Source organism: Pipra filicauda, unplaced genomic scaffold (assembly GCF_003945595.2).
Source record: "Pipra filicauda isolate LSUMZ 115617 unplaced genomic scaffold, ASM394559v2 scaffold206_size1356665_pilon, whole genome shotgun sequence".
Lineage (NCBI taxonomy): Eukaryota > Metazoa > Chordata > Aves > Passeriformes > Pipridae > Pipra > Pipra filicauda.
In genome coordinates this window covers 663,495-689,958 of record NW_024104317.1, presented here as the reverse complement: position 1 = coordinate 689,958, position 26,464 = coordinate 663,495, and the positions used below count along the sequence as shown (strand labels likewise).

General features: G+C 37.0%; 1 protein-coding gene across 10 annotated transcripts in view; it reads right to left on the bottom strand.

Annotated features, from left to right (window-relative positions):
• Positions 1 to 17: 17 nt before the first annotated feature.
• The window catches only part of ACAP2 (ArfGAP with coiled-coil, ankyrin repeat and PH domains 2), a 63,948-nt gene continuing 37,501 nt past the window's right edge, over positions 18 to 26,464 (bottom strand). For 3 of the 10 annotated variants that reach the window (XM_039380899.1, XM_039380900.1, XM_039380901.1), the window contains 15 exons: positions 22,779 to 22,799; positions 19,669 to 19,720; positions 18,187 to 18,287; positions 16,885 to 16,990; positions 16,258 to 16,466; positions 15,976 to 16,045; positions 14,566 to 14,660; positions 13,067 to 13,251; positions 12,627 to 12,731; positions 12,147 to 12,239; positions 10,661 to 10,848; positions 10,221 to 10,330; positions 9,726 to 9,836; positions 9,422 to 9,483; positions 18 to 4,630 (listed from right to left, as the gene is read on the bottom strand). In XM_039380899.1, the coding sequence (XP_039236833.1) occupies positions 4,527 to 4,630; positions 9,422 to 9,483; positions 9,726 to 9,836; positions 10,221 to 10,330; positions 10,661 to 10,848; positions 12,147 to 12,239; positions 12,627 to 12,731; positions 13,067 to 13,251; positions 14,566 to 14,660; positions 15,976 to 16,045; positions 16,258 to 16,466; positions 16,885 to 16,990; positions 18,187 to 18,287; positions 19,669 to 19,720; positions 22,779 to 22,799 (1,612 nt within the window). In that variant the 3' untranslated portion in view covers positions 18 to 4,526. The remainder of the gene's footprint in view (positions 4,631 to 9,421; positions 9,484 to 9,725; positions 9,837 to 10,220; positions 10,331 to 10,660; positions 10,849 to 12,146; positions 12,240 to 12,626; positions 12,732 to 13,066; positions 13,252 to 14,565; positions 14,661 to 15,975; positions 16,046 to 16,257; positions 16,467 to 16,884; positions 16,991 to 18,186; positions 18,288 to 19,668; positions 19,721 to 22,778; positions 22,800 to 26,464) is intronic. The other 7 variants (XM_039380903.1, XM_039380904.1, XM_027738129.2 and 4 more) reach the window with 5 other exon arrangements.

Below are 26,464 nucleotides of genomic sequence, written 5' to 3'. Positions count from 1 at the left end.
CGCTGGGCAGTGACAGCTTTAATGAGGCCGCCCCTTTACAATGACAAACCACGCTCAAGTTTGCGATACAAAGTCTACAGCCATACACAACGTGGAGTACACAGTCTGTACAGTTACAGCTTAAAAGGGGAAGTGTTTTGTTTTTTACATTTTACTGCTGGAATGCTTAAAAAAACCACCAAGTACAGAGGAAGGCGTGGATAGAGAAATAAAAGTTCATTATTTCAGACGGAGTAACCTCTCTGCTTGAGGAAATGATGATTTCTTGGCGATTTCTGTCGAAACATGGAAAATCTGGGATCCTAACAGAAAAGTGAGTGGAATTTTTCCTTCTCTGTCATCTCCTTCCATGGGAAGAGAAACAAGAAAATACCGTATGCAGAAAGATAAAGCAAGCATATGAAAGGGAATATACCAAAGTGGTACACTCATGCTTTTTCCCAGTACTGCCTTTCCAGAGTTGTCCCTGTTTTAAAACTGTGCCTCCGTGCAAGCACAACAGCAAGGCACATCGGTCAGGATGCACAAAGCAGTGGCATAAACTCTAACTTGGGAAAAAGTGTCCATGGTGAATGGGCTGAGGTCGTAGTCTGCAAAACTGATTCTCAAAATACTTTGTGTATTAAAGAATCAGAATGATCAGCTCAGTCCTTTTGACACTGTAAAAATATCACGTCCTTGGTACTTACACATGATTTGCAGTTCTATCAAAGGGTCCTTTCATAGTCACTATGTCATTTGAGATTCTCATGATGAAGAAGCAGAGGTAACATCCACACTTTAAAACAGACGGTTACAGAGAAGCACTGAAGTCCTGGAAACATCACATCAATGCTCTGCTTATTCTAGTTCCACCTTTTTTTCTTTAGTGCTACAAAGCTTTTGCTCTATCCAGGAGAACTAAGAATCTGGACAACACATACATACTGATGTCATACTGCAAAACAGGAGAAACTTCCTCTCATACGGGGATTTGCTGACAGCAGTTGGAAGGTCTGGTTGCATTTTCTAAAACTATTTCAGCTCAGTATACAAACAGGTGAAATATAAAACCCCATGGAGTGAAAAATGCAGTATTAATACAGCATCCTTTAAAACACTAACAATTAGAAGTCACAAATGGTACAATCCAGAGCCCCTCGAAATCAGTGGAAAGACCGCCACTAATTCCAGTGATTTCCTGGATTAGGTCCTAATTGGCAAGGAGTCTGAAGCCAGCTAGGTGCTAATGAGCACCTGGAACATGTTCATCAGACTGCAACATGGGCTGCTTGTGAAGGCAAAGAAACACCTCTACCTTCACCCAAATTCATGGGAACAAATTCCAGCTAACACAACTCGGTGACAAATTTCTGAATTATCATACTGAATTATAAGTTGTTATGCACTGAACTGACATTAATATAAAACATGAAACCTTATGAACAGTCAAAACAATTGAGACACTAAGGACACACCACAGACACTATTTAAACCAACGTGCAATGGACGTAAGTTACACCTCTGAAATCAAGCTGCATTAGAATATATGTTGAGCTCCTCAACATTTGTCTTTCCAAGAGACTCTTGGAATGTGTGTCTATAAATAGGAAAACTATTGCACTATCTTTCAATGGGCCATCTAGTAAATTACTAAAAATCCATGTGAAAGCTGCCTTTTAAATGCATTAGGAATCTACTGCTTTGTCCCTCACTGATTAAAGCCTACTATATTTCATACCTACGTGGAAACATGAACTGGAATTGAAGCTTTCCATTGCCTGGTACAGACTACAGGATGTTAACCCACAATGGAACCTTACTGTTTACTATTCTACTTGTACTCAGATTCATTTTGTGATAAAAATTTCATAATATTACTGAGCAGAAGATTAGCACTTGAGTCAAAACTTGATATGGAATCCGGACCTTCAGAGCCCTGGTGACAATCATACATTACTACTGAGGGCTGAATGCTGTGAGCCACTGAGGCCACAGAGCACTGAGCCTGCCAGAGCCTGGTGGGACTGCACCATCAATACATTCCATGTAATTTAACGGTATATATTCATTTTTGCTGATGAGCAACATGTTACCACATGCATTGCACCTGACCTGCAAAAAGCTCTAACTGACTGCAGTTTATACTGGACATCCTGGCGTACCTGAGAGGACTGGGGAACGAGGCTGCAGGATGAGCAGTGACATAGCTACTCCCTGAGCCACTGACACTCCAGCACTGCTGACAAGAGTCACACAACCTGTCAGTCAGGTATGTGATTAGTCCCTTAGCACAGACACACTGATACTGTTTCCCAGACAGATGGGAGTCAGGAATGCAGCGTATGGATCTGCAGAGCTACAGGGAAGCAAGGTTTTTGTCTAGAAAAGTCATCCTGCAAAATTTTTTAGAGAGATTTTTGTGGCTAGGAAGGAAATCACCAATGGAGATTTGAAATAAGTGTCTCAGACCTTTTTCCAGCAGCATGGACTGAGACAGAAATTATGCCATCAAGCTTTAGGCAGCTTTAGATTACAGCCAATCACACTACATACTGCCTGTCACCTGGCTGCAAAAGACAAATATTTAGAAAAACCTACGTCTAAAGTGTATATTATACAGTCATATCTTACATTGTCCCATCTGTACATTGGGAATCTTACCTTCTCTAAGATCTACTAAAACACCCACTCCACTGCTGTTAAATACTGATGATTAGGAAGTATATTATCATTCATAGACAGCTATTTAAAAACAACTTACTAAAAATTACTGCTTACAGGTGATATCTTTAACTTTCTTATTATTCAGACTAAATGCACTCTTTAAATGGGCACAGTCTGCTTTTCCTAGCATAATTAGACCACACACAAAGCAAGAACTGTAAGAACTTGTAAGATTCTTCTGCTTGGAAAAAGAATCTAGTCGACAATTCTACAACACTACTAATATTGTGGCAATAATAATATCCAGATTTGATACATTATTATATATTTGATGCAAAATTATAAATGTTTGAAATACTTTGTTAAAATTTAACGTGACAGAAAGTTTAAATTTACCATAGTTTACAGATTTAATTTTTTTAATCCAATTTTGCTTATCTTTGCTTGGAGAAAAGCCAGTTCATTTCCTAAATACATTTAAACAGCAGGTTAGCATAATGCCACAGCTACTAGGATTATTAAAAACTGACATTGATACTATGTTACCTAAAATTTCTGCTAAAGTTGTCCATAGGGCAGACAAATAGAGCATAAAGAATTGCATCTGCTGGTTTGAGGCTTCAGGTGATTCCTATCTAGGTATTAAATAACCTGATATATAAGCATATATCTAGAGACACCATTTATACATGCACACCATCAGAGTGGGGCTCACTACTGAATAAAGCAAATTGTGCTGCTGCCCTCAGAACATAGCTGGAGCTGTGCTCACCCAATACTTGCCAAAAATGTGGAGTGAAATTCCTAGGTTTTCTCATGCTCACCTTAGTTTAGACAACACATACACATCATTACAGATCATATATGGGATACTGCTGCCTGATATAAAGGATTGATTGTCCTAAATTTAGGGTGGCTGCATGACATATGAGACTTCATATATTCAGCTTAGGGCTAGCAGTGAGAACAAGAAAAAGAAAAAGTAAAAAACAGCCTGTGCACGACTGTTCTACACAAGCTCCATTGGCTCAGTATTTATTTTCACTTTTCAAATTTCAAGTTTTGATGTCAAAATACTACAAAGAACCCCCACATCATGTCCAGAAGGATTCAGTTTATTTTTCATGAAAGGTTCCACATGCTCATTTAGAAGGATACTTGCTGCATTGAAAGTTTAATCTAAGAGGGGGGGAAAAAAAAAAGAAAATCGAGTGCTCTTAAGAGTTTGGTCCCCCAGGATATATCCCTTTGTGACTGACCTGCAGTCACCAGCATAAAGGCCAGCCTGGTGTTAGAGCTTCCACTGTGAAAGAGCTTGCAAGAGCAGGAGTTACCATGTCTGTTACTAACAGCCTACCTCTAACCAGAGTCAGCACAGGCACAAGAGGATCTGTTAAGTTACAGCCCCACAAACAGAAGGACAACTCAGTATGTCATTATCTGATTTCCCTTCCAAACAGTCCCAGAAAATGCAACCCAGACCTTCTTGTCAGAGGCACATTCTTGACGGCAACAGGAAGACAGACGACAGTGGGTGATCCTGGACAGCAGAGCTGCTCTGACCATCCTGCCATTGGGAGTCTGTGACACACACCCAGCTGTGCTCGGCGTACGAGCTGCAGACAAACCTCGTACTCACAACTGGTGCTATTTTTATACTGAGCTAGCAGGTATTCAGGGTTTTAAACATTATTTCAGCTGCTGAGGTATACGTACTGTAGAACACAAAACAACTCATACATTTCCCCAGCTACCACAATCTAAAGCTACATTGGAGTGGTCATTTTATCTGAACTATCTAACAAAATGCATATAATTCATTCTGTCAAAGTAAAAAATGACTTGTACTATAAGCATCAGGTTCTTTTCCTTCTTGACACTTATGACTTCTGGGAATCTGACTGCTGGAAGCGGTTTAACTTCTCTGGATTATTTGTTGCCATTTGAGAAAAGTCACGAAAAATGTCCTGATAAAGTTCATCTCCTAGATAGAAAAGAAAAGGGAAACAGTATTAAACATTTGTGATACTCAACATCACCCACCACTGCACAAATGCTCTACTGTGCAATCAACTACTGTGTAACACTTATTCATGTAAAAAGTTTGCTTATAGATGGAATGACACTGATGTGAACTGTTGGAGACTGGTTACTTGCATGCATGTTCTGTAGAAGCAAATTAAACAAAGCCAAACTATACCTGAAATAGTACCTCACAGGCAGCCACACAGAGGAAAGTTTAGAGTTAGAAAGGAAAAGTGAAAGCATTTTAAAGCAACTTAAAAAGAAAAATATTTATTAGCCATTAAAGAATAAAATCCTTGTTTTTGCAAGGTAGTGCTAACCAAGATCATCTTCAGAAAAATAGAATTATGGCATAAATAAAGATTAACTTGGAAACAGAGGTCAGAATTCTTACAGCCAAACAGAACTTTCCATGAAAGAAACAATCAGCAAGCAATAGTATATAAAAAAAAAAAGCAATCCTAAGTAGATAAATCATGGATCATAAATTCTTTTGGTCTACTACTTCAGCAAATATAAATTTTTACATTCGCTTCATCTACATCTTTCATTACATATTTCAGTTTTATCTATTAGAGTGATGATATTTCCCTTAAAAATATTTTTTTTTTTTTTTTTTTAATCTTCACTCTTTGTGCTTAAACACAACCCAATAGTGTATATTCCAAAATGAGGGATGGCAGCAATTTCCACCAGGCCTGTGTTCCTCCCCCTCCACACAGGAAGACATATTCAGGAATGATTACTTCTTGAGTCATTGCCAAGTTATTCTTTTGCCACTTTAAAATGGACATTTTCACATTCCTTTATCTGTTGCAGCATTTTGGGCCTTGAGCTCAGGTTTCATTTTAAAACATTAACCATACCCTATTGCCTTCAAAGGGCATTAAATGCATCACACATTTCATTTGGTCTGGAGTTATGCAGCCATCCAAATTTTACTGTCTTCCCCACACAGATGATCACAGAGTGCATAAGATCCCAGCACTACTGTTTCTTGCTGACAGCTTGATTAATAGCATGACAAAGAAATCAACCCAAAATCCCTCTCATCGTGTATGTTGAACATGAAGCTTTTTTTCCCAACATGATTGTGGAAAAAAAGAATGTTTCTGTGCTTAGACATTTGCACTACTGTGAACAGTTACATTGTTTTGGTTTTCCATATCTTATTTTCTATTTCCAATGTTAGAACTATTATTCTTTTGGAGATGAGACTCCATTCTTTTGAAAACACTTTTACAAATGATAACTGACCTTCCAGAAATATTTAACGTGCATGGCATGTGGGTTTATACAAAGATGCAGTGACATAATTCTTCCCAGACTTTGAAAGATGAATACATTCAATACTGCTCTACTAGGAAAAGTCAGTTCTAGGGAAATTCCCTTTTGGTTTTCAGATTTAATTTCAAGTATGGTGTCCCTGCCCATGGCAGAGGGGTTGGAACTAGATGATCTTTAAGGTCCCAAACCATTCTGAGATTCTGTGTTATAGAGATGAAGCAGGCACAGGACACATTTTATTGTAGCAGTTTGTGATAACTGCCTGCACTGGGAGATCAGCACAGAACGGAGCTGCAACATTCACCAAAAGAACAGCTACGAAGGGCACAAGGCAGAATCAAGCTTGTGTGATAAAAGCAATTATGCTTTTAATACAGAAGTGGGTTTCACTGCTGAACTAATACTGTAGTTCAAGTTGCCATACTTCTTTCTTTCAAATTAACTTGAAAGAAAAACGGAAAGCTATTTTTGCAAGATACATTGTGGCTCTGTTTTTGGCTCTATTACATAACAAAAATATTACATACAAAAATAGACTAAAATAAAGTGCCCCTTTAGTTTGTATGCTGCATTAAAGTACTTAATACTGTAAACATTATAATTATTTTAAAATTCTACTTTAAAACTGAATTCTGGAAACTCCAAGCAATGTTTTCCCTAAAGTGCAGATATTATGTACAAAAATACTGTAACACTGCTTTACCATTTAACACCAGAGTAACTCAAAAGGCACACATCATACATTCAAGAAAAGGTAGGAAGAAAAAGTAGCAATGTTAGTACCAAAGAGTTGGCAGACATACTGTAGCACCAGGAGATGAGCACTCAAGTGTTATACAAGAAACAGTACTATGGTGCATATGGCTTCTACCACCAGAAATGAACCTTTTGTGGAACAAGCTGCTTTCAGCTAGTTCCCATTCTAGGAATATTTTGGAAGACCAACTGTACCTTGCAAAGCAATATATACATTCTCTCAGTAGCTCAAACCAGCCAGATAGATTTACATTAGAAATGTTGATGCCATTAGCTACATTAGCAATTGTTCATCAACTGCATTACTAGAGCTGAGGAGTTGGTAGTTGGCTTCACTCTGATGACAGCAAACTCATACATCAATATTTACCCTCACATAGCTCCCAGCAAAAATACAATTGTCTTGAAAATCCTTATTTTCTTCTAGAATCATAATTTTGGAACACTGGAGCTCTAAAATAAGGGCAGTGCAAATAATTTAACTTGTATATGCAGTGAAAAAGACCTGCATCTCCTACAACCACAAAAAGGTGTGATAGCTTGTGACAGCAGAGACAGGTTTTGTGCTTACTCTGACACAACCCTTCCAGCAGACACGAACATTCAAAACACTCAAATATTGACTTTTAAACTTTTAAAAGAGGCTTCAGCAAGTAAAGAATAGAAGGGGGCAGTGCTGTGCTACCCAAAGATACAGCAAGATCTGTCTGGGACTCTGTGCTACAGCTTCTGGCCTTAATGTCAAAAATTATTTTACTGACACCTTCCCCTGATTTTGGGGAAGCTCTGCCTCCTGTGGCAACTCACTGTTGTCAATCTCACCTTACCAGCTGCAAAGTATCTGGATGAGACTGTATCAACTGCAGTCTCTAGATTCTACTGTAATACAGACTGATAGAAAGGTCACAGTATTTTCAATGAAATGTTTTTCTAGCTTTTTATTTCACCTACCTAATTGAAGAATGTGTCTAAAAAATATATATATATATAAATGAATTTTCAGGGGAAAATAGTCTTCCCCATCTACTTCATGTTTTCATGTAGGCAGTGCCTGTATTTGTTAGGAATGAAGCATTCATAAACATTTGTAAGGTTTAGTAAACAACCAAGGATTTTTGTACAAACCATGGAAACATATTTTCTGGTCTATAATAATTTTGGATTTGTGATAGGTCAATGAAATGATCTAAAATATTCATTTATGATTTAGCACAGAGCTTTTGAGCCAAAATACACACCTCCCTTAAAACAAAGCCATTTTACTATTTGAAACTGATAGTTATTATTTTTACCACTTAAAACAAAACAGAGGAAACTCAGAAATACTTCAGCATTTGCTACCTTTAGCCTGTCAGTGAAGTAGTATGCATTGTATCAGAAAACATCTTTAAATTGAAATTGGCCACACTGGCAACAGCCTTCCTCATTTTCTGAGAGGGGAATTCTTCCTCTTTTGAGCTCATAATCAGACAAATACTTGTAAATTAACTGTTTCACTGTCAAGGAAAGCATTTGAATTCCTGAGTGTCTATAGTACTTTTCTTGTTTGAATTTCCTTGAAGATTTGTTCAAAAATAGATTTAAAAAAACCCCTATTCTTAAGGAGAAACCAAATAAAATTGGTCTATTTAATAGATTTCATCTAGGATTTTGACATTAGACTCAGTGTTGCCCCTTGACTATATTCCAGTCTTAATCTGGTAAGAAATATAAGCACACAATCCTTTTGAATCAGTGGAAAATACAGAAGGGCTTTATAGGAGTGAGCCAAGAGTACTCAGCACTTAACCTTAAAAGTAAGGTTTGCCTTTCACCTCTGCCAGGTATAGCGAGGTGCTTTAATTGTCTAACTTTACAATCAAGTGTGCCTTCATTACTGGTATTTGCATGACATTAAATTAGGTTCCTGTGGAAGTATACCATAACAGAGGAAATGGCTTGCACAAATATCACACTAGGACATGGTGTAAATTGGGACTGAGTGCCTGAGAATAAAGTTGCACATATTCATTAAATATAATTTGATACTTTCCTGTTGCAGTTGGCTCAAATGTCTGCCAGTTTTTTAACCAAACAGAAAGATACTATGCATACAAAAATACATACTCAAGAATGACCGCTTTGTTTCTTATTAGTATCTTAACAAATAAAAATATTTAAAAATAAAATTTGAGGAAATAATACTTTCCTATTTCTGTCTGGAGTTATTTTGAAATATTTGATGTACACTTTTTACATTGGTGTGCAAGCATTTTTTTCTTACAAAAAGAAAAAGAGGACCATTCCACAGGAAGGAGAATGGTATCCTGTAATAAGATGAACTCCTCAACTCCTCTGAGCAAGATGGGTCAGAAAGCCACTGTTAAATAATGTCAGATATATCCTAACATTATACAAATTTCAAAGGAACAACAATTGGAAGAAAACTGTGGACAACTACCAGCAAAACAGAGTGGTAATGGCTGTAGTAACACACTACTATAATGATGCTATTTAAACTCTCCTTTTAGTTCCTCTAAATACTCTTACAAAGTCACGCCAGTGAATTTCAATGAAGTTTTAACATGTGTTGGTTTATAAAAAAACATTAAATGTATGAAGCTATCTTGGATTTCCCTCAGACACTAAGAATCTAATTGTAAACTGATGAATTCCTGTATACACTTCCTGTACTGCATTTCAGTGTGGTTATTAGTAGAGTATTGACCTGGCTGCCCATAGAGTCCTTCTGATTCCCGCATTTCTTCATTCATCCTTGCTAAGCGCAACCTGGGATTTAGAAAACAAAAAGAACAATGTCATCTTCAAAGCACAAAAAAAGACTACAATGCAAGACCTACAATACATTCCTGAACATCACAGCAATGAGGTCATCTATGGATAATGAATTCTGATTTTAGCTCATTCTCCGTGTTTTTACGTAAAGGAATTTTGACATTCTTTTATTTTTAACTTGAAACAGAATAGCAAAACTTAAGTTATCTAGTCAAAAAACAGAACGTACAACTTACAATGTTACAATATCTGCATTTGCAGCTTCTACCGCTATACTCAGTGGGTCTTTCCCATCTTCATCAGTGGCATGCTGGTTTGCTCCTCGTTTTAGGAATAAACACACTTGTCTGTTTAGAAAAAGCATTTAAGAATATTTTTGACAATAATAAAGGAAAAAAGGCAAATAAATTCAGGCTGGATACAATGTATTTGGCTTAAATCACAAAAAGTCTCTCAAATATGTCAAAATAGTGCTGTTCATCTAGAACATGTTACCACAGTAGTAAGCAAAACCTTTATTTAATCCACATTAGCAAACACATGTGTGTTTTGCTAGTGGATGAGACTGCTAAATCAAAATATTATTTTCTTTCTCACAGCCAGAGTTTAAAAAAAACCTGTATCACCTGAAATAGTATTAAAATGCCAGAATATCTGGGGCAATGAAGAAGCTTCACATGAACAACTACAGTAAAGGACGGCCATTTACAAATTGAGAAGCAGCAAGTTACCCAGTGTGTCCTAGAACTGTGGCATGGTGCAGGGGCCCTCTTCCCTTCATGTCCCTGATGTTCACATTGGCCCCATTCTGCAGCAAAAATTCACAAGTAACCAATGAACCCTATGGAATAAAAGCAAGGAAACAACTCAGCACCAGATCTCTAGAATAAGAGCCAGATCTGTTCTGCCTTCTCACCATTTAGCCATGTGGCAAAGGAAACAAAAGGGATTTGCTTCCATATCAACTTTGAACACTACTAAGGTTATATAATTCCAAACAAAGCATTAACAGGAAAAAAATAGTTCAGAAAGAACTTAGAACACTGTAAACACAACTTCAGTATCATGTTATCATCCATTAGTGAAGCAGTTCAAAAGGAACAGTGACACAGAAACATCCCCATTATCCCTTCCCCTCCTCCCCCACCAGCCAGGGCTGTATATCACATACCCCTCGCACTGCCTGAATGAGTGGAGTCGCTTTGTTTTCTTCTACGTTGACCCAGTTTACTTCAGCTCCGTGGGCCAATGCTTCTGCCATATGAGGAAGATTCTTCTCAAAGGCAGCTCGGTACAACTGCAATCCTGGACTAGGCTGCTTGGAGTCACAGAACACAGAAGACTCTTGCTTGTCTCCTTCTGAAAAGAAAAAAAAATTGCTTATCTAATCTCTGTTTTTACAAAGTAACTCCTGGAATTCTGGTCAAAACCGTCACTCTGACATAAGGAAGTTCAGGTTTTGCAGAATGCTGTGTATTCTTGCCCCATTCTGCCAGGGGAAATCACAGATGCCCTTAGCCTGTTCCAGCATTCAGGCACAGCCTCTTCACAGACTTATTACTGCACAGAAATCATTCTCTCCACATTACTAGCACATGTGTATATCCTTCAATCTAGATATTCCATGTCATTTCTAAGAAATTATTTTAGGTTTGAAGTGTGTTTTATTCTAAACTACAAGATATGAATAAAACTAACCTCCTGCAGAGATGTAGTCATACATATATATCTTTATCTGCAACAGTTTGATACACCTGAATTTGAGACTAATACTGTTTTGACCTAGTTTTCATTAAAAAATACCATTGTCATTTACCAATTACTTGCTGTGGCTATAATCTTGGGACTAAAGCATAATCTTTCTCTTCACCTCAATAACAGTTATACAGAGTGAAGTCTGGGAGATAAAAAACGTTGTTACATAAAAGCTTTCACGAGCTACAGCACCAGAAATGTTTTTATAACGCAGTCAAAAAGGATCCAAGCCACGTGCTGCCTGCCTACAACCACAGCTGTGAACTACTGGATTTACAACATACCTCAGAAGAGTGCTTTGATGTAGAAGACTAACTTTGCTTTATAAATAAATGTTTTGGATATTCTGACAAGTGAAACTCAATACATCTGTCAGAACAGCATGCTAATATTAGATAGCAAATAATTTCATCCATAAATTTATAGAACGTCTGAGTTGAGAGGGTAATGTTTAAGGACATGGTCAATTCCACATAAGCAGAAAACAGAAAAATTAAGCAAGAATGCTCAAACAACACATAAAAGCCCATTATCTGTGACTCAACAGGAATTCTGCCTCCAAGGATTTATCTATTTATAACAGGATTATGCATTTCTGTGGAGACTTGTCTGCCTCAAAATGCAGCACTGCTCTATCTGCAAAAAAACCCAAAGTCTTGGATCAGTCTCATATGACTGGAAAAAACATAGTTCTTTGAACACATTTAGAAGGATTTAATGCCATTCTTGGTAGCAAGTCTGGAGGAAAGATTACTCAAGCAATTTTTACCCTTGTTAAAAGCATTTCAACCCACCAGGATAGCAGAGACAAATTGTATCAGCAAGCACTAATCTCTTTAACAAAAAATGCTACCAAGTGGTAGCATTTAAATTTTCATCTTAAAATGCAAAGCCTAACACACCTGGTTCATACAAACTGTTAGCTGATACAGTAGAGGCAAGGTGTTCTCTGCTGTCCTCAGCGCTCGGCTGGATCCCACTGTCACTGCTTCGGACTGTTTTGGGGAGAAACTGCAATTACTATGCAGAGCCTAAATTATCTGCTCTTCATAGATACCATGATAATAAAGCAAGCTCTTATACTTGGTCCTGAACACAACTTTTAAAAATGGCTAATAATTATTCAGTGTCCTTAATGCATCCATAGAAAAATATGGAGTCATGTTTTGCAACCATAATGTTTATAATAATAATAATAATAAATGTCAAAGATTACTAGAAAGGAAAAAAAAAATCAGGATAAGTAAAAAAGCTTAAATTATTTCATGAAGACACTAAGCAATGCAGTAGCCCGGAGACAATAGATTAAAGCAGGGAGATGGCCACAACACATGATGGATCACTAGTGCAAATACTGAACACGCCACAGCTGTAGTACTTACTACTACGTAGTTTTGAAGAGGTATCAAAGTAGGAGAAGAGTGAATCTAGTTCATCAGGACAGAACAGAGACTCCCGTCTCGCCTCGTCGCTACTTACAGCAACCGCTGGGACATGCAAGTTAGCAAAGCACAAAGCAGGCAGTAAGGAAGGGACAGGGCAGGAGAGAACGTTATTGCAGAAATTAAGGGTGAAAATACGGAGGGAAGAAGGTGGTTAATATGTTTCTGAATGATAAGCATCCCCATTCCAGGTTCTTCCCCATGTAAAAATGCACGTCTCTGAACAAGTCTTTTCTCCCCTATACTTCTGCACTAGGCTACGACCCATTAAAAAGTAGATTCTGATTTTTCTGCATGAGGCAGAAATCAATGGATATAAAAATATATTACTTTACAAAGAACAATGAATAGCACAGCTAAGAAGATAAGTGTGTAAATACCTTTTTGGGATGCTGCACCTTGTTCCCCTGCCAAAAGGGATTTTTCAGGGCCACTGTGCCTTTTCTCTTCCTGACTTGGAGGCAAAACTTTTGTTCCAGATTCAAGCAGAGGTACTGATGCAGCTTGCTTCTCTACAAACTTTCTCTCCACATATTTTGCTCTGATGTATGCCTCCTTCTCCTGCCTGTCATGTACAAAATCCCTGGAGTTAGTAAGCTAATATTTTAGTATTTTCATGTATTAAAAGAATGCCTATTTCATACTAAAGTCAGTAACCAAGACTGTAGTTTGGCATTACACATAAGACAGACCTATAGCACATTTTCAGAAATATGCAAAGCACACTGTCTAACTTTTCCTGGATTCTTGATTAACTTTCCATAAGGCTCAAAAGAAAGTAATTTTGTTAAGTTTATGCAAGTGTATTTTCCTTCAGGCAGACACTTTAGAAAGTGGTATGTGGAAGAAATAAGCATTAGTTACTGTATGTTACTTCTCGGTATTAAACCTTTATACATGTTTTACATTGTTAATAACCAATTAATAAAGCATATATTTAGTTTCTTATGTAAATATAAATTGCAACATTTGTTAAGGGAATATCAAGATTATACAAGAAAACATAACAAGTCTTAGGTAGGCACAGCCCCCAATTCCATATCACATACCAAAGTATTTTTTCTTGTAACCTGAGGTTATCAGCTTAAAACACAAAGCCAATTCAGCCATGATGAAAGGGGCTATAATTATTACCATTGAAACTGCTGAAAGCAGTTACCACTAGAAGGAATAGCTAGCAAATCTCCTACATTATTTATACTAATATCACTGTCTCCAAATTGCCAACACTCCATAAAATGCTGTTTTCTATACCATAAAACTACCTGGCAGCAAGCAGCACAGAACCAGAAAGGTAGTAAAAAAACAAGTTTTAAGAGACACCCTATACAGCAGCACAAAATATCAGAAAACTACCTTCAAACACAAATTGGCATCAGAGGAATTGAAGACAGCAGCACAATGATTAGAAGGCTGCTGTAAAGCAGCAGAGCTCATGTACAATGTAGGCAGGAAGAAGAGAACATTCTGGGGGACCAGGGAACAAAAGTCAAACTCAAGAACAAAGTCACTGTAAACAAAGGCACAGCCAGAGGCTCCTTCCAGGAGCACTCAGGAGTACTGGCTGGCTGAGCTGGTACCAAGAAGAGAGGAAACAAAATCCACATGCCCACTTTGATGCTACAGAGCTGTCATCAAAAGGAGAGAGTGAGATCAGAAAAAGAACAAGTGAACAGGAGAAGCAGAAAGGGACCAACAGAGGGAATACCCAATAAAGACAGAGTGAGAAAAGGGAGAGAGCAAAACATCCTGGTGATACAGGTAAACAAAGAGTACACCAAAGGAGTGTTACACAGTTAACTGGCAGCATGTTTTAAAGCCAGAGGCTGAAGGAAGCAACAAGAAAAGGAAGTAACAGGCACTGCTAGTAAAATACTACCTTTGGCTTCCAGATTGTGGCTTCTTTATTCCCACTTTTTCCAACTTCGCTTCATATATTCTATTTATAACATCATTTCCCAATTCACACATAAGCTATAAAGCAAAATAAATAAATTCAAATATAGTTGTAATAGGCTTTATCTACCTATTTAGTTGTTTTTAACCTCACTCAGCCTATTTTTACAATATTTTTCCCCGGTAAAAGTACACTTACAGAAATAAGCATGGGTTTGCATCATGATAATGAAACAGTCAATTAACAGAGACACCAAATCCTGAGTAAGAGAGCAAAAAACACAGTCCACTCTATTAAATTGCCATCCCCTACTGAAAGAGGATTGCTAAAACAACCACCAGAATGACACCTGCAGGCCTCATTAACAAAGGTGCTCTTTCCCACCAGCTTTGCCAGGGGCTGTTCTTACCCCATCAACAACCAACAATTTAATGAATTCTACTCCATCCTATCCAATGGACAGTTTTGCTAAACCATAATCTGATACGACTATAGAAAAAGAACAAATGCAAAACCCAGCCTTCAGATACCACTTAAAGGAGAATTTGGCCCTATTGATGGCAATGAGCAGACTTCTTGCTTCTAATACCAGGTAAAATACTTTGCTCTGGTATTTACATAAATAGTACAAGGAGTCTAAGGTTTTTTTTTTGGGGGGGTGGGTTGTTTGTTTGTTTTCTTAGCATGAACACACTGATATTAAAATAACTTAATGTCAAATGAAACAGCACTACTCACACTGTCTTTTGATAGTTCAGAATAGAGAAGCAATACCTAGGTGCCAGAACATCACAGCTAGAAACAAACGCTTTGCATCAGTTATCCAGCTGCACACATGCACCCGTGCACGAGTTCCTATGTCAGTATTGCAGACTCACATGACTTCCATAGCCATCTTTCAAGCTGGAAGTCTGGCATACAAATAGCACACAAGCAGTTGCATGAGTGATATCCCATAAGCCAGTAGGATCTCACTGTTAAGAGCTGGCATTCCAATTTTCAAGTACGATTATGCTTTAGGCTGATACACCACTTGCAAAACTTTTCAGCTTGCTACAAGACACTATTGGTCTGTAAATAGATTTGCCTTTTTTAGATGTTGAAAATATCAGATAAAACTTGGTACTCAGAGTGCACTTGCGAACCTGAAGGTGGTGTAAATTTTTCTGACTTGCAAGTTTGTAACACAAACGACTCCTGCTACAGTGGGGATTATAAAAACTGTGAATTAAAATAAAACAACACACAACTATAAACATTTTCTACTCAGAAGTGTAGGACATCTACTGGGTACAAATTCCAGTGTTTCCTGCACTGAATTTTCTGATATAGAGGCTTTAGAACAACAATCTAAGTACCAAACAGAAATCTCCTTCAAAAATACTATCATACCTTTAGGAGTTCAGGTTCCCATGAATCCAACGTTAAAGATCTTACTTTTGAAAAATGGACTCCCAAGCTCCTAAACAGCATGAAAAAAAAATTAACCTGTAACTACTATGCTATATCTTAGACAGATTGAACATTAATTTATGCAGAGAAAGCAGTTACCTATATTGTGTTTACAAACAGGGGTCCCTAATTTTGCTTCCACATACATTTGAAGAGGCAAACACCACCCTTCCTAATTAAGTCAATGCACAAATCAAACACAGTTCTGAAGAGTTCCCCAACCTGTGTATCCCAGAGCACTCGATGCACAGTGTGATTCCGAGGTTGATACTGGCCCAGCGAGGATCTGCCAAACCACAATCACAGCAGGCAGCATTACCAGGAATACACTGGACTCGCTGCAGAGCACTCTCTCCCTTTAACAACTTCTCTTTTGACTCACTCCCAGATTCTAGGCTTCCAGTAGAAGGGGATGATTTCTTTTCCTGTTTCTAAAAGAAAAAAACCCAAACAAACCAATAAAAAGAGACATACTAAATTAAAGTAACAGAAGTCCCACAGATACTGACTGTGGACTAGAATCCAAGAAAAGTCACTACTGCATTAAAGGCCAAGGAAATCCATAGAACTGAAAAAATATTTAGCTTTTTAGAAGAAATACAGAACTGAATATAGGAGTATCCTATGAATTTTAATCACACTACAGAAAAATCTCATAAAAATATATAGGCCAAAATAACATTAATAAGATGAAATGAAAGACAGATTACACATAATTTCATTGCATTTCCAGTGGAAGACAAATAATGGATTCTTTTTTTTCCTTCCCTCTCATTAAAAGAGGTTTTATCTATTTTAAGTTTTCAGTGTCTAAAGGGGGGTTGTCATTTGGTTGATTTTTAAACTCACCTCAGATTCATCTCCTTTCTCTCTGTATGCTGTGGCAATACTGGTCTGAACAGCCTTAATCCAGGCCTGCCGCAGCTTTTCCGAGTCCGCCTGAAGCATGCAGCTCCTGTGACAAACCACGAGTGCTCAGAGTAAGAGAGAGTGGCCAAGCAGCTGACATCCAACAATAAAAACTCCTGAGGAACTTTCTTGCTACCCCCACAAGTATACTGTTTAGCAGGCATCATCTAATATACCCATTTATTTTGAGATAACAAAGCGGCTGAGCCTTTGTGAGGTGTAAACTCCGTATTTCAAAATTATTTGCAGGTAATGCTAAAACACACAGATATGACTCTTCAAATAACCTAGAGAATGCCTTAGCTTCCTATTCCTTTTTTTATTCCAAATTTTTCATTTTCATATCCTCATATGCATTTTACCCCCATGACTAGTTACACAAGATACAAGTACAGTCCTTAGAAACACACTTTCATTCACTGAGATCAAGAGAGAATAATTTAAAGCTCTCTGACAAAGAATGAACTGCTTTTCACACCAACAGTCGAAGGAAACAGGTCATGAAGTATAAAACTGTTCCAACACTCAAAAAAGCACAGACAAGGAAGAGCAAAATGCAAGCTATAGTGAACCACAACTGGGAATGCAAACATCAGGATGGACAGAAATCTATTCAGAAGAGAAATGTAAGGAGTGGGGAGTGCACATAACATCCAAACCTAAAAGCAGGTTGACCTCGTATCAAAAACTTAAATATGGTCACATCTCAAAACCACTACTGAGGAATCCATGTCCTGCCCTTGCTGTGGCAGGATGCCAAACTTCCCCAAATACAGCCAATGCACTGCACTGTTGGAGCTGAAAAACAATTTTATTTGGCAGTTTCATTTAGTGCATTCTGAAATATAATTTAGCATTACCAAGAGAACTTACTAATGTGCTTCTCTCTCATTACACCAATCAGAAATGTGGAGAAATTGAGACCTATTTTCTACCTTATTAAGCAGCTGATAGTATCAGCTACTACTGAGCTGCAACAGTTCTGCACCAGAAGCTATTTATGCAAAAAGCACAAGAATGTATGTTTATTTTAATGCCAAAAGTAAACTAAATACCAGGAACACTTCTCACAGCATCACTTACTCTTAGCCAAAATTTCAGAGAACAAAATTGTTCAGATAGTTTTCCTGTTTTGATCTATCCCAAGAGAAATGTCAGTCTTGCATTTTAAGACAACTGGATGTAATGATTTTTTTAATTATTATTATTTTTAAATAAACATACTATATCACTTCTCCTTACTTTGTTGGAGAAACCACCTCAAAACAGAAACGTCTTTCTATGTCTTCACAGTGTTTAACTGTGCAGAGCCGCAAGTCTTCAACGACTACTGTGGGATTATCCTAAGAAACAAAAAATTAACAAAAATCTCAGAGAGGAAAAATAATATCGTTGCTAGTAATCCCAAAATATGCATAATTCAATTCTATTTGCCTGTTTACACAAATTTTTCCCCTAAAAATAAAATTGGAAACAGGTGGATCTGGAGATACCTAGCAGGATATATTTAGATAAATTTTAATGTTTAGTTACATTTAATGAAAATTTAATACAGACTTGAGAGAATTTCTTTTTGCCTACAATGCAATTTACTAGGTATTAAACACCCTCAATTTAAACAACAGTATTTAAACAACAGTATTCAAAGGAGTACAAAGATACTTTCTAAGAGATGCTATTAACTCACAAGAAAATCTGAAAAATTATCAGCAGTACTGTAAATGCCAAATAAAAAAACCCCAGAAGCTGAAAGCATTGCTTTTGAAAATCTGATTCAATTCATAAGAATTCTATTCTAAGCTATCACCATTTTAAGGGTGCAGTTAAAAAATAAAGGTAATGGGAATTTACAAACAGAAAATGCCCAACCCAACCAAATGTGCTCACACACACACAACTGTTTCCTTCCTTTCCAACCACAAAAACGAAGCCCCTTGGTTTGACAGCATCGGAAAACACGGAACAGCTCTGAACCCAGTCTGTTTGCAGTAAAGAGGAAGGACTTGTCATAAGCTCTTTCCTCTTTTTTCCCCACGGTCTCCATACAGTTTTCTAGTTTTTTCCAACCTGAAGAACAGTTACAGCTACGTGGTACAAAAGCAGATTCTAGAACAGCAAACAAAGGAGCAGGGGCCCAAAAGCTGACTGAAAAGGCTTCTACAGCTTGGGGCAGAGCTGGACTTGCTTCTGTAATATACAGCTACTGCCCCTCCCCACCAGCAGAAAGGCAGATATTGACTGCTGAACCCCTCTGCATTTTCGTCAGTCAATACATGTACAAAGCAGCCCTGACTGCTTCATAATAAATCTTTCATGCCTCTTTTCCCCCTCTCTCCCCAACTGCTAAATTGGGTATGTGAACCAGTAAGTAACTGGAGGGAGCAAGTCCTGAAAGAGTTAAACACAACTGCTCAGAGAACAGCATGGAATATTTGACTGCCAGCAAGTGTGCACAAGCCTTTTGGGACCAACAACTTTTAAAGCTTTAACTAGGTTACAAACCCCACAGCAAATAAAGTATGTGCTTACAAGTCACTGCACAGGAATCTCAGAATCTGTGAGTGTAGCCATTAGTCTCATTTTACAAAGGGAGAAACTAACTTAGAAAGAGCAGTGGGTTGTTGAAGATCATGCAGGATGCCAAAGTCAGCACTGTTTTCCCAATCTATCGGCAACACCATCACCCAAACCCCAAACTATCCCAAGCCAGTTTTCGATTCCTACCTTAAATTTCTTCTGGTACACAAGTTGGTTATTTTGTATTGAGAACCAGCGCCTATTCAAATGGAGAGACATCCAGAGAATATGTAACTGATTTTACAGTGCTTATTGGACTGAAATGTGCAAACATACAGTCTACAGAGAGACTGAATAAAAGAATTCACGAGAGTAATGCTGCAGTCAGTTTTGGCAAGTATTTCGTGAGAAGAAGGAAAAAAGGGAAAACAGAGACAAAACAGAAAAGAAAGCAAGGTTCAAATAATTTGAGTCCTAAACAAACACATTCATGTTATGACAACATTAGTTAAGCTATCATAAAAAAACATTTTCATTTCAAAGAACATTTCCTTCTGTATTTTAGCAGCAAGCTACAATTTTAAATAGCCGATAACACAAATTCAGATAGTTTGAATAACAAAAATACTTGAACTATGTAAACTACTCCCAAAATATTTTTGAGGGTAGAACTAAGAAATAATTTATTAAGGCACTAAAAATACTAGTGTTGCTATCCCATGCAGGTTTAATATCTATATTGGGCATTTCTTAAAATTTTAGATCCTGAAATAAAAAGATTGCAAATAAAAACTAAAAAAAAACCAAGATAACCTTTTAAGTAGGATCTTAACTTAAGCCTCAGCTTGGAATGAAAATATAAAATAAAAGATTTAATGAAGGCATCCTTTAAAATTCAAAAGATAATGTAATGCTTAAAAACTCTGCACTGTACCATTCCCTCTCTAATCCCCTGTTCAGATAGGATACAACTCAGAGAATGAAAAGATTTTTCATATTTGGGAAATAATTAGAAGTGTCTCAGATCTCTAACAATGGTGTTTTATCAGACCACTGAATATAACAACAAAAGGACCAGATATAACCATACCTTTCTAGATATTCTGGGGAAATAAAAGCTAACTAATCATCACTGGTTTTGAACTGACAAAAATGAAGGGAACGTAAAAAATAATTCCATCCTGCAGTGAATTTTACACTTTTTGTTTTGTTCAGGCTTAAAATGCAAACCTGTGTTTACCACAGCATAATTCCTCAATTATCTCAACACCCCACTTGTACCACACGTCATTTTTGCCTGCACTGCCAATTAGTTTGAATGGTAACCATACACAAAATATTGTATTGCAACAGATGTTGTTATTCTCCACAGACCTTTGAGCTTCAAGCTGTAGTTCACTACAGTTAGTAACAAGAGGGCTCCATGTATTTATTCAACCACCAAAAGCCATTCATGGAAAGAAGCGCACAAAGATTGTTAAGGAAAATTAGGATATACAAAAATGTTAGATTCAAAACAGAAAACCTAGTATTTGTTAGAAAAGTTAGTGCTTAGTAGACAGATGAGATTCTACCTTTTAACAATTAATCTTTTCAAATGTTGTGCAGATATATTTAATTTAAAAAGCAACAACAGGATATCCTGTTGTCCTTGATTTTTCCAATTTATTAACAGCAGTAGTTTTGGTCACCGCTATTGAAAAGGTATCACCTTTATCATCTATTTACAAATGCAGTAACTAAGCCTCATACCCTGCATAAGGCAGGTTGTTGCTAATATTTAAATAGGAAACTCAACAAAAAAAGCAGACCAGAAAAGGAAAATAAACTCAGGCTTTTTTCACGTGCCTTTTTTTTTTTTTAATATAACACAAAACAGAAAAACATGAAAAGTGGTGCCTAAGTAATAAAGGGGGGGAAAAAAGCAGCCTTGCCTCAAGACAACATGCAAGGGAGCAAATCCCTAATAATGGCCTTAGGCAGTGTAATTAACTTCGTTAATGCAAGGCTTCATTTGTTCTACAGCTAAATATTTCAGGATTTACTATAGTAAATAAGCTCCACTCTCATCCACTGGATACAACTGAGCACACAAATTGTAACACAAATTTGTGTCACCTTCAAAGTCTAGTCTAGAAGTTTTTTTTCCTAGCAGAGAAATTAAACCTGTTGAAGAGAAATTTCCAGTCCAGCTAAAAAGGTTGCAGATTTTGGTAATTTTTTAAAAGAAACTTTTATTGAACAAGATCAACAATTCAGAATGTAGGATAACTTGCAGATCACACTTTTGAAGTAGACGTCAGAGCTGATGCATTTACTGTATGCTTGACAAGATAAAAGTGGCAGGCTGTCCCCCAAGGTGTCAGTGCCACAGCACTTTTATTCAGGCCAAAATCTTTCAGAGTTATTCCTCATTAACCAAATACCATCAATAAAGTCTATGTAGGAAACAGAATGCTGGGGGGCTGCAGCAGTAACAGCCATGAACTCCTGAGGGACAATGAAGGTGCTTTTATAGGGTAACCCACAGCTATTCTGTTGTAAGAATAATGTTCATAAACTCTTAGGCAACATGTGTGCAGTAAGTACTGATTATTACCAAACTTTCTTTAAATGTGCCACTCTGTCAAAAACAGTAGAGAAGCATCGTGAAGAAGAAAACATACTTGGGAATCTTAAAGTAATTTACACTGTCTCAGTAGTGCTTAAATTTAGTTTGTGTTTAGAAGCAGAATGTTTTCCATCCTTTATATCTAAACAATTCAAAACCATATTTGTTAAATATAAAACAATGCAAAATTTATAAAAAAAAATCTGATTTCAGAGAACAGAATAATACTGAAAATATAGAACTTAACTTGAGTTTTACATAAAAACAATGAATCATGCTTATTGATTCTTAAAAGGAAACAGTTTTCTCCTCTTGTTGCAAGCAGCACACAAGTAAAACAGAGTGACTAAGAATGCACAACATTTAAAAGTACATCTCTATTCCCAATGCAGTTGATAAGAAAAAAGAAAATCTCACCAACTTCAATTGGAAAAAGTCAAAACACTGATTTGTACGCTCAGAAGTTTGAGTGCAGAAACTTTGCTTTAATTCCTTTTTAGCTAAAAACTAGCTCAATCTTTCTAATTCTTTTAAAAGTGTTGAGCAGCAGGTATGCTGGCATCCCAGGCAGAATCCTTCTGTTATTTTCTTAGACTGAGTCACTTATACATCCATTGCAAGTAATCAAAATTAAATGCAGGGTTAATGAAGAGCTTTTTGCGTGCCAAAGAAACATTGGGAAGGTATAAAAGAAGCTGGTTGGTACCTGATGTGATCTGGCTTTTTCCTGTCATGTGAAAAAATGGGGTAGGATTAAAACATAAGGGAAAGGAGGAGAAGGAATGAAAAAATGCAAAATGAGCAAAATAAGCAAAGAATTAGCCTGACCTGAAAATACAAGAGAATTAAAAAGGAAAACATTTAATGCACCCAATCTAAATGCTATTTAGAACATACTAGTGGTTTGACAAATGCTTTCCTCCCTACACACATTTATTCACGCATATCTTTCTTCATGATATGAACTTATTTTTCATTTGAATTTCTAGGAACCAAAACAGCTTTCCAGCTACTGTGCCATAGTAAATGCACCTGACTCCAGCTCCTGATGCCTTAAGAAAAATGGTGTACAATAAGGTATATCATTTACCAACACATAGACACATTCAAAACACAGGTATATCTCCCTAGCTGTTACTGTAAGACTTAGCAGTATAAAGATGTAATTCTGATTTCAATAAATGGTATTATCTGAAATACTCGTGTACGTTATACACTGTCCTTTAGTCACAACAAAAAGAGATTACAAAATCTCCATCTCTTTCAAAGCACAGCAACACTGAATTGCAGCTAGCTCGTGGTTTACTCTGCAACTTGCTCAAACACTTATTTGTTTCTCAAGCCAAAGTTTTCTGTCATGCAGAACCATTCCAAGAGCAGGAAACTTGATGCAAAAGCCCAAATAATTAAAATCTTGAGACAATGAAACCCAAGCTGCCAGGTGCCCTAGGAAGAAACTTCATCATCCCAGCAAGACATTACCGTGGACCGGAAACAAAAGAAGTTTTCATTCATTACAACACATTTGCCCTCCTTCAAAGGGTTGCATTATACAGTTTTGATTTTTTTCTCCCCCAACAACAAGGCTTTTTCCAGGATATGGGACCCTCATAATCCACTATGAGGGTCCATGGATTCACTGACCAATAGGTGACACAGAAGGATCACAATTCTCTAGTCTGTCAGCTAGAATCACACTGACGTGTGTCAAACCTAGACTAAAATCTATTGTACCATTTCCTTTTCCCTTATGTTTTTAATACTTGCAAATTTACACTAACAGTGGTCACTGTAATGGCTTTTGGTGCCTTTAATTTGGTCTTAAAGGAGTTCTAAAAAAGGCCTAGAATCAACAAAATAACAAGTGACAGCAGTAGAGGGAAAAGAGAAGCTTCCATTTTAAATACATATTACTACTGATGGTGCAATTAGCAGTCAGCAGGAAGATCAGTGCTGTCGCCCTCGGTTCAGAACAGCAGGAAATTCCTGTATTTCTGGGCAAATTCTTCTGGTTTTGCTTCAGCTGGTTGATTTTCCACCCACCTTCCAAAGATGGGCATATAATGAAGCAGCAAACTACCAATCTGATAAGAACATTGAAAGTATCTTGTGTGTCTTGGGGTCTCTGACTTCAGCTCAGAATTCCCTCATATAAAATACATAATTCTCTAAATGTTTCCTCCTTTGATATTTTGTATATTTTTTTACACATAAAACAGTTCAATGCAATAACACAGTCCTTTCTTGTACTCTACCTAGTGACTGGAAAAACATTCTAATCTCTAATATATGGTAAACTTTAATCAGTATTAGCTCCCCACAGCTGAAACTGCAACACTACATAAGTAAAGCATTCCATCAGGGGAAACAGGCAGTGGAAAATGGCAGTGACCATTCCAGTGCCTACAATAAAACAAGCAATTACAAATGTATTCAGAAATAAAAATAACACAAAAATACCTCTCTATTTTTATTAAAACATAGAAAAAAATGGAGGGGCTAGATTCAGAAACTAAAAGTTGTCTTCATGAAGGTCTTAAATGCATATTTTATGTATGAGTAGTAGTTTCATAACAATTAGTAGTGGTTTGTGAATATGTGAAATACAAAATTAAAATAATTGATTAAATTTCTGAACTGCTTACGGATAGCATATCCAATCCTATTCTCTTATTCTGAAGCATCCAACTAGTCTATCACAGTGAGATAAATTATCAAGAATCTAATATTAAAAAGGTTAAAGGTTTTGCTTTATTGAACACTCCTGTGATAAACAGGAGAAAAACTATAAGTAAATATCAATTATGTAATAAAAGTAGGTAGCTCTGACTCATTACCAAGCTGTTTACCTTGGCTCTCTTAAATAACTTATTGTTTGGGTACACTCTTATTATGTATGTTCAAACCTGTAACTTAATCTGAAGGAATGTCATGGTGTATCTTGATTTAATTACAACTTATTTACTTTGTGTCTATTTAAATTTCCAACATACAGAAGTCAGTTTTAATTGAATCCTACTCTCTAAACACTTTAAGGTAAGATACATGCACAGTATTACTAGATATGGAGCCATGTGGAAAGAGAATATTACCCAACTATCCTCCAACACTCCTCTCCTGCTCCCTCCTGTCACCTCCCTGAAGAGGAAGGCCTTCCCGTTACCCAAAAGAGGAACCCAGAGAGAGTCAGTTTTGCCTTCAGTTAATCCCGCAAAACACCTTGGCAAAAAGGTGTTTCCACCTTTCAGCCCACTAAGAATCCAATAAAGGACAATGTCCTGCCCTGTTACTGCAGATTTTTCTCCATAGTCTCACACTAACGTTTTACTTCACACCAGGAATACGCTCTGGAAGCACATCTCCCCATTTTCTCCCTTCGCTGTCCTTTGATGCTTCACAGATGTGTCTCAGAGAACTCTGAATTCTGCTTGTAGAAAACTAACCCAGAAGGTACATTACAATTACAGACAAATAATCAGACCATAGGACCAGACCAGAATTAGTCCAAAGCAAAATCCTGTGTACAAGCTGCCTATGACTTGCTAATACAGATACAGTTTTATTGACAGCATAGCCCTTGCATCAGTCTATAGATTGAAGTGAAGCAATCCCAATTTGTTACAGATTTGTGGTGTTCCAAGATGCTCAATACAGTATAGAATAATTAAGACTGGAAGAGACCACACATCCAAATGCATATACTGGCCTTTGAAACAAAGCAAATAGTTTAACAGAAGCACTGCTGAAAAAATTGCAGAACACGAGATAGGAAAAAGAACTCTGTATTACAACAAATTATCTTTAAAATTCAAGAACTGTATCCAACTGTGCTATAAATGCTCCAGCATATGTATTTCCATGAGAAAAGTATATACCCTCAGAAACTCAAAAGAAATCCTATTCAGGAAGAAAAATATTTAAATAGTAAAATGTACATTGTTAAAAATATATGACTAACAACATACTTTGAATTTTCAAAAGAACCATCAAAACTACTTAGCAAAAGTCACTGCACAAGACAGGAATTGTAAAATATAACAATTACATTGTTTATCTTTCAGGAAAAATAGCTTGAGTCCTTGACTGTGTTTCCCTGTTTCCACTGGCCACCCAACTTCCATTTTACTTTGTCTTCTAATACTTTCCTAGCATATCCACTCAGAGTTTATTGTATGCAATCACAAGGATTGCTCTGTTTCAACCCCAAAGTAAGGCCAAAGCACAATTACAAAGCAAGGCTGCACCCAACAAAGCAGGCTTTCCATACATAGGACTTTTACAAACAAAGGTACACTCTTAGAAAAAGGTCTGCAAACAATTAGGACAGAAAACAAGGAAAAATGGCTTTGAAGTGTCATCTCTACTTTAATTAACAGTCACCCCAGTGTTCTG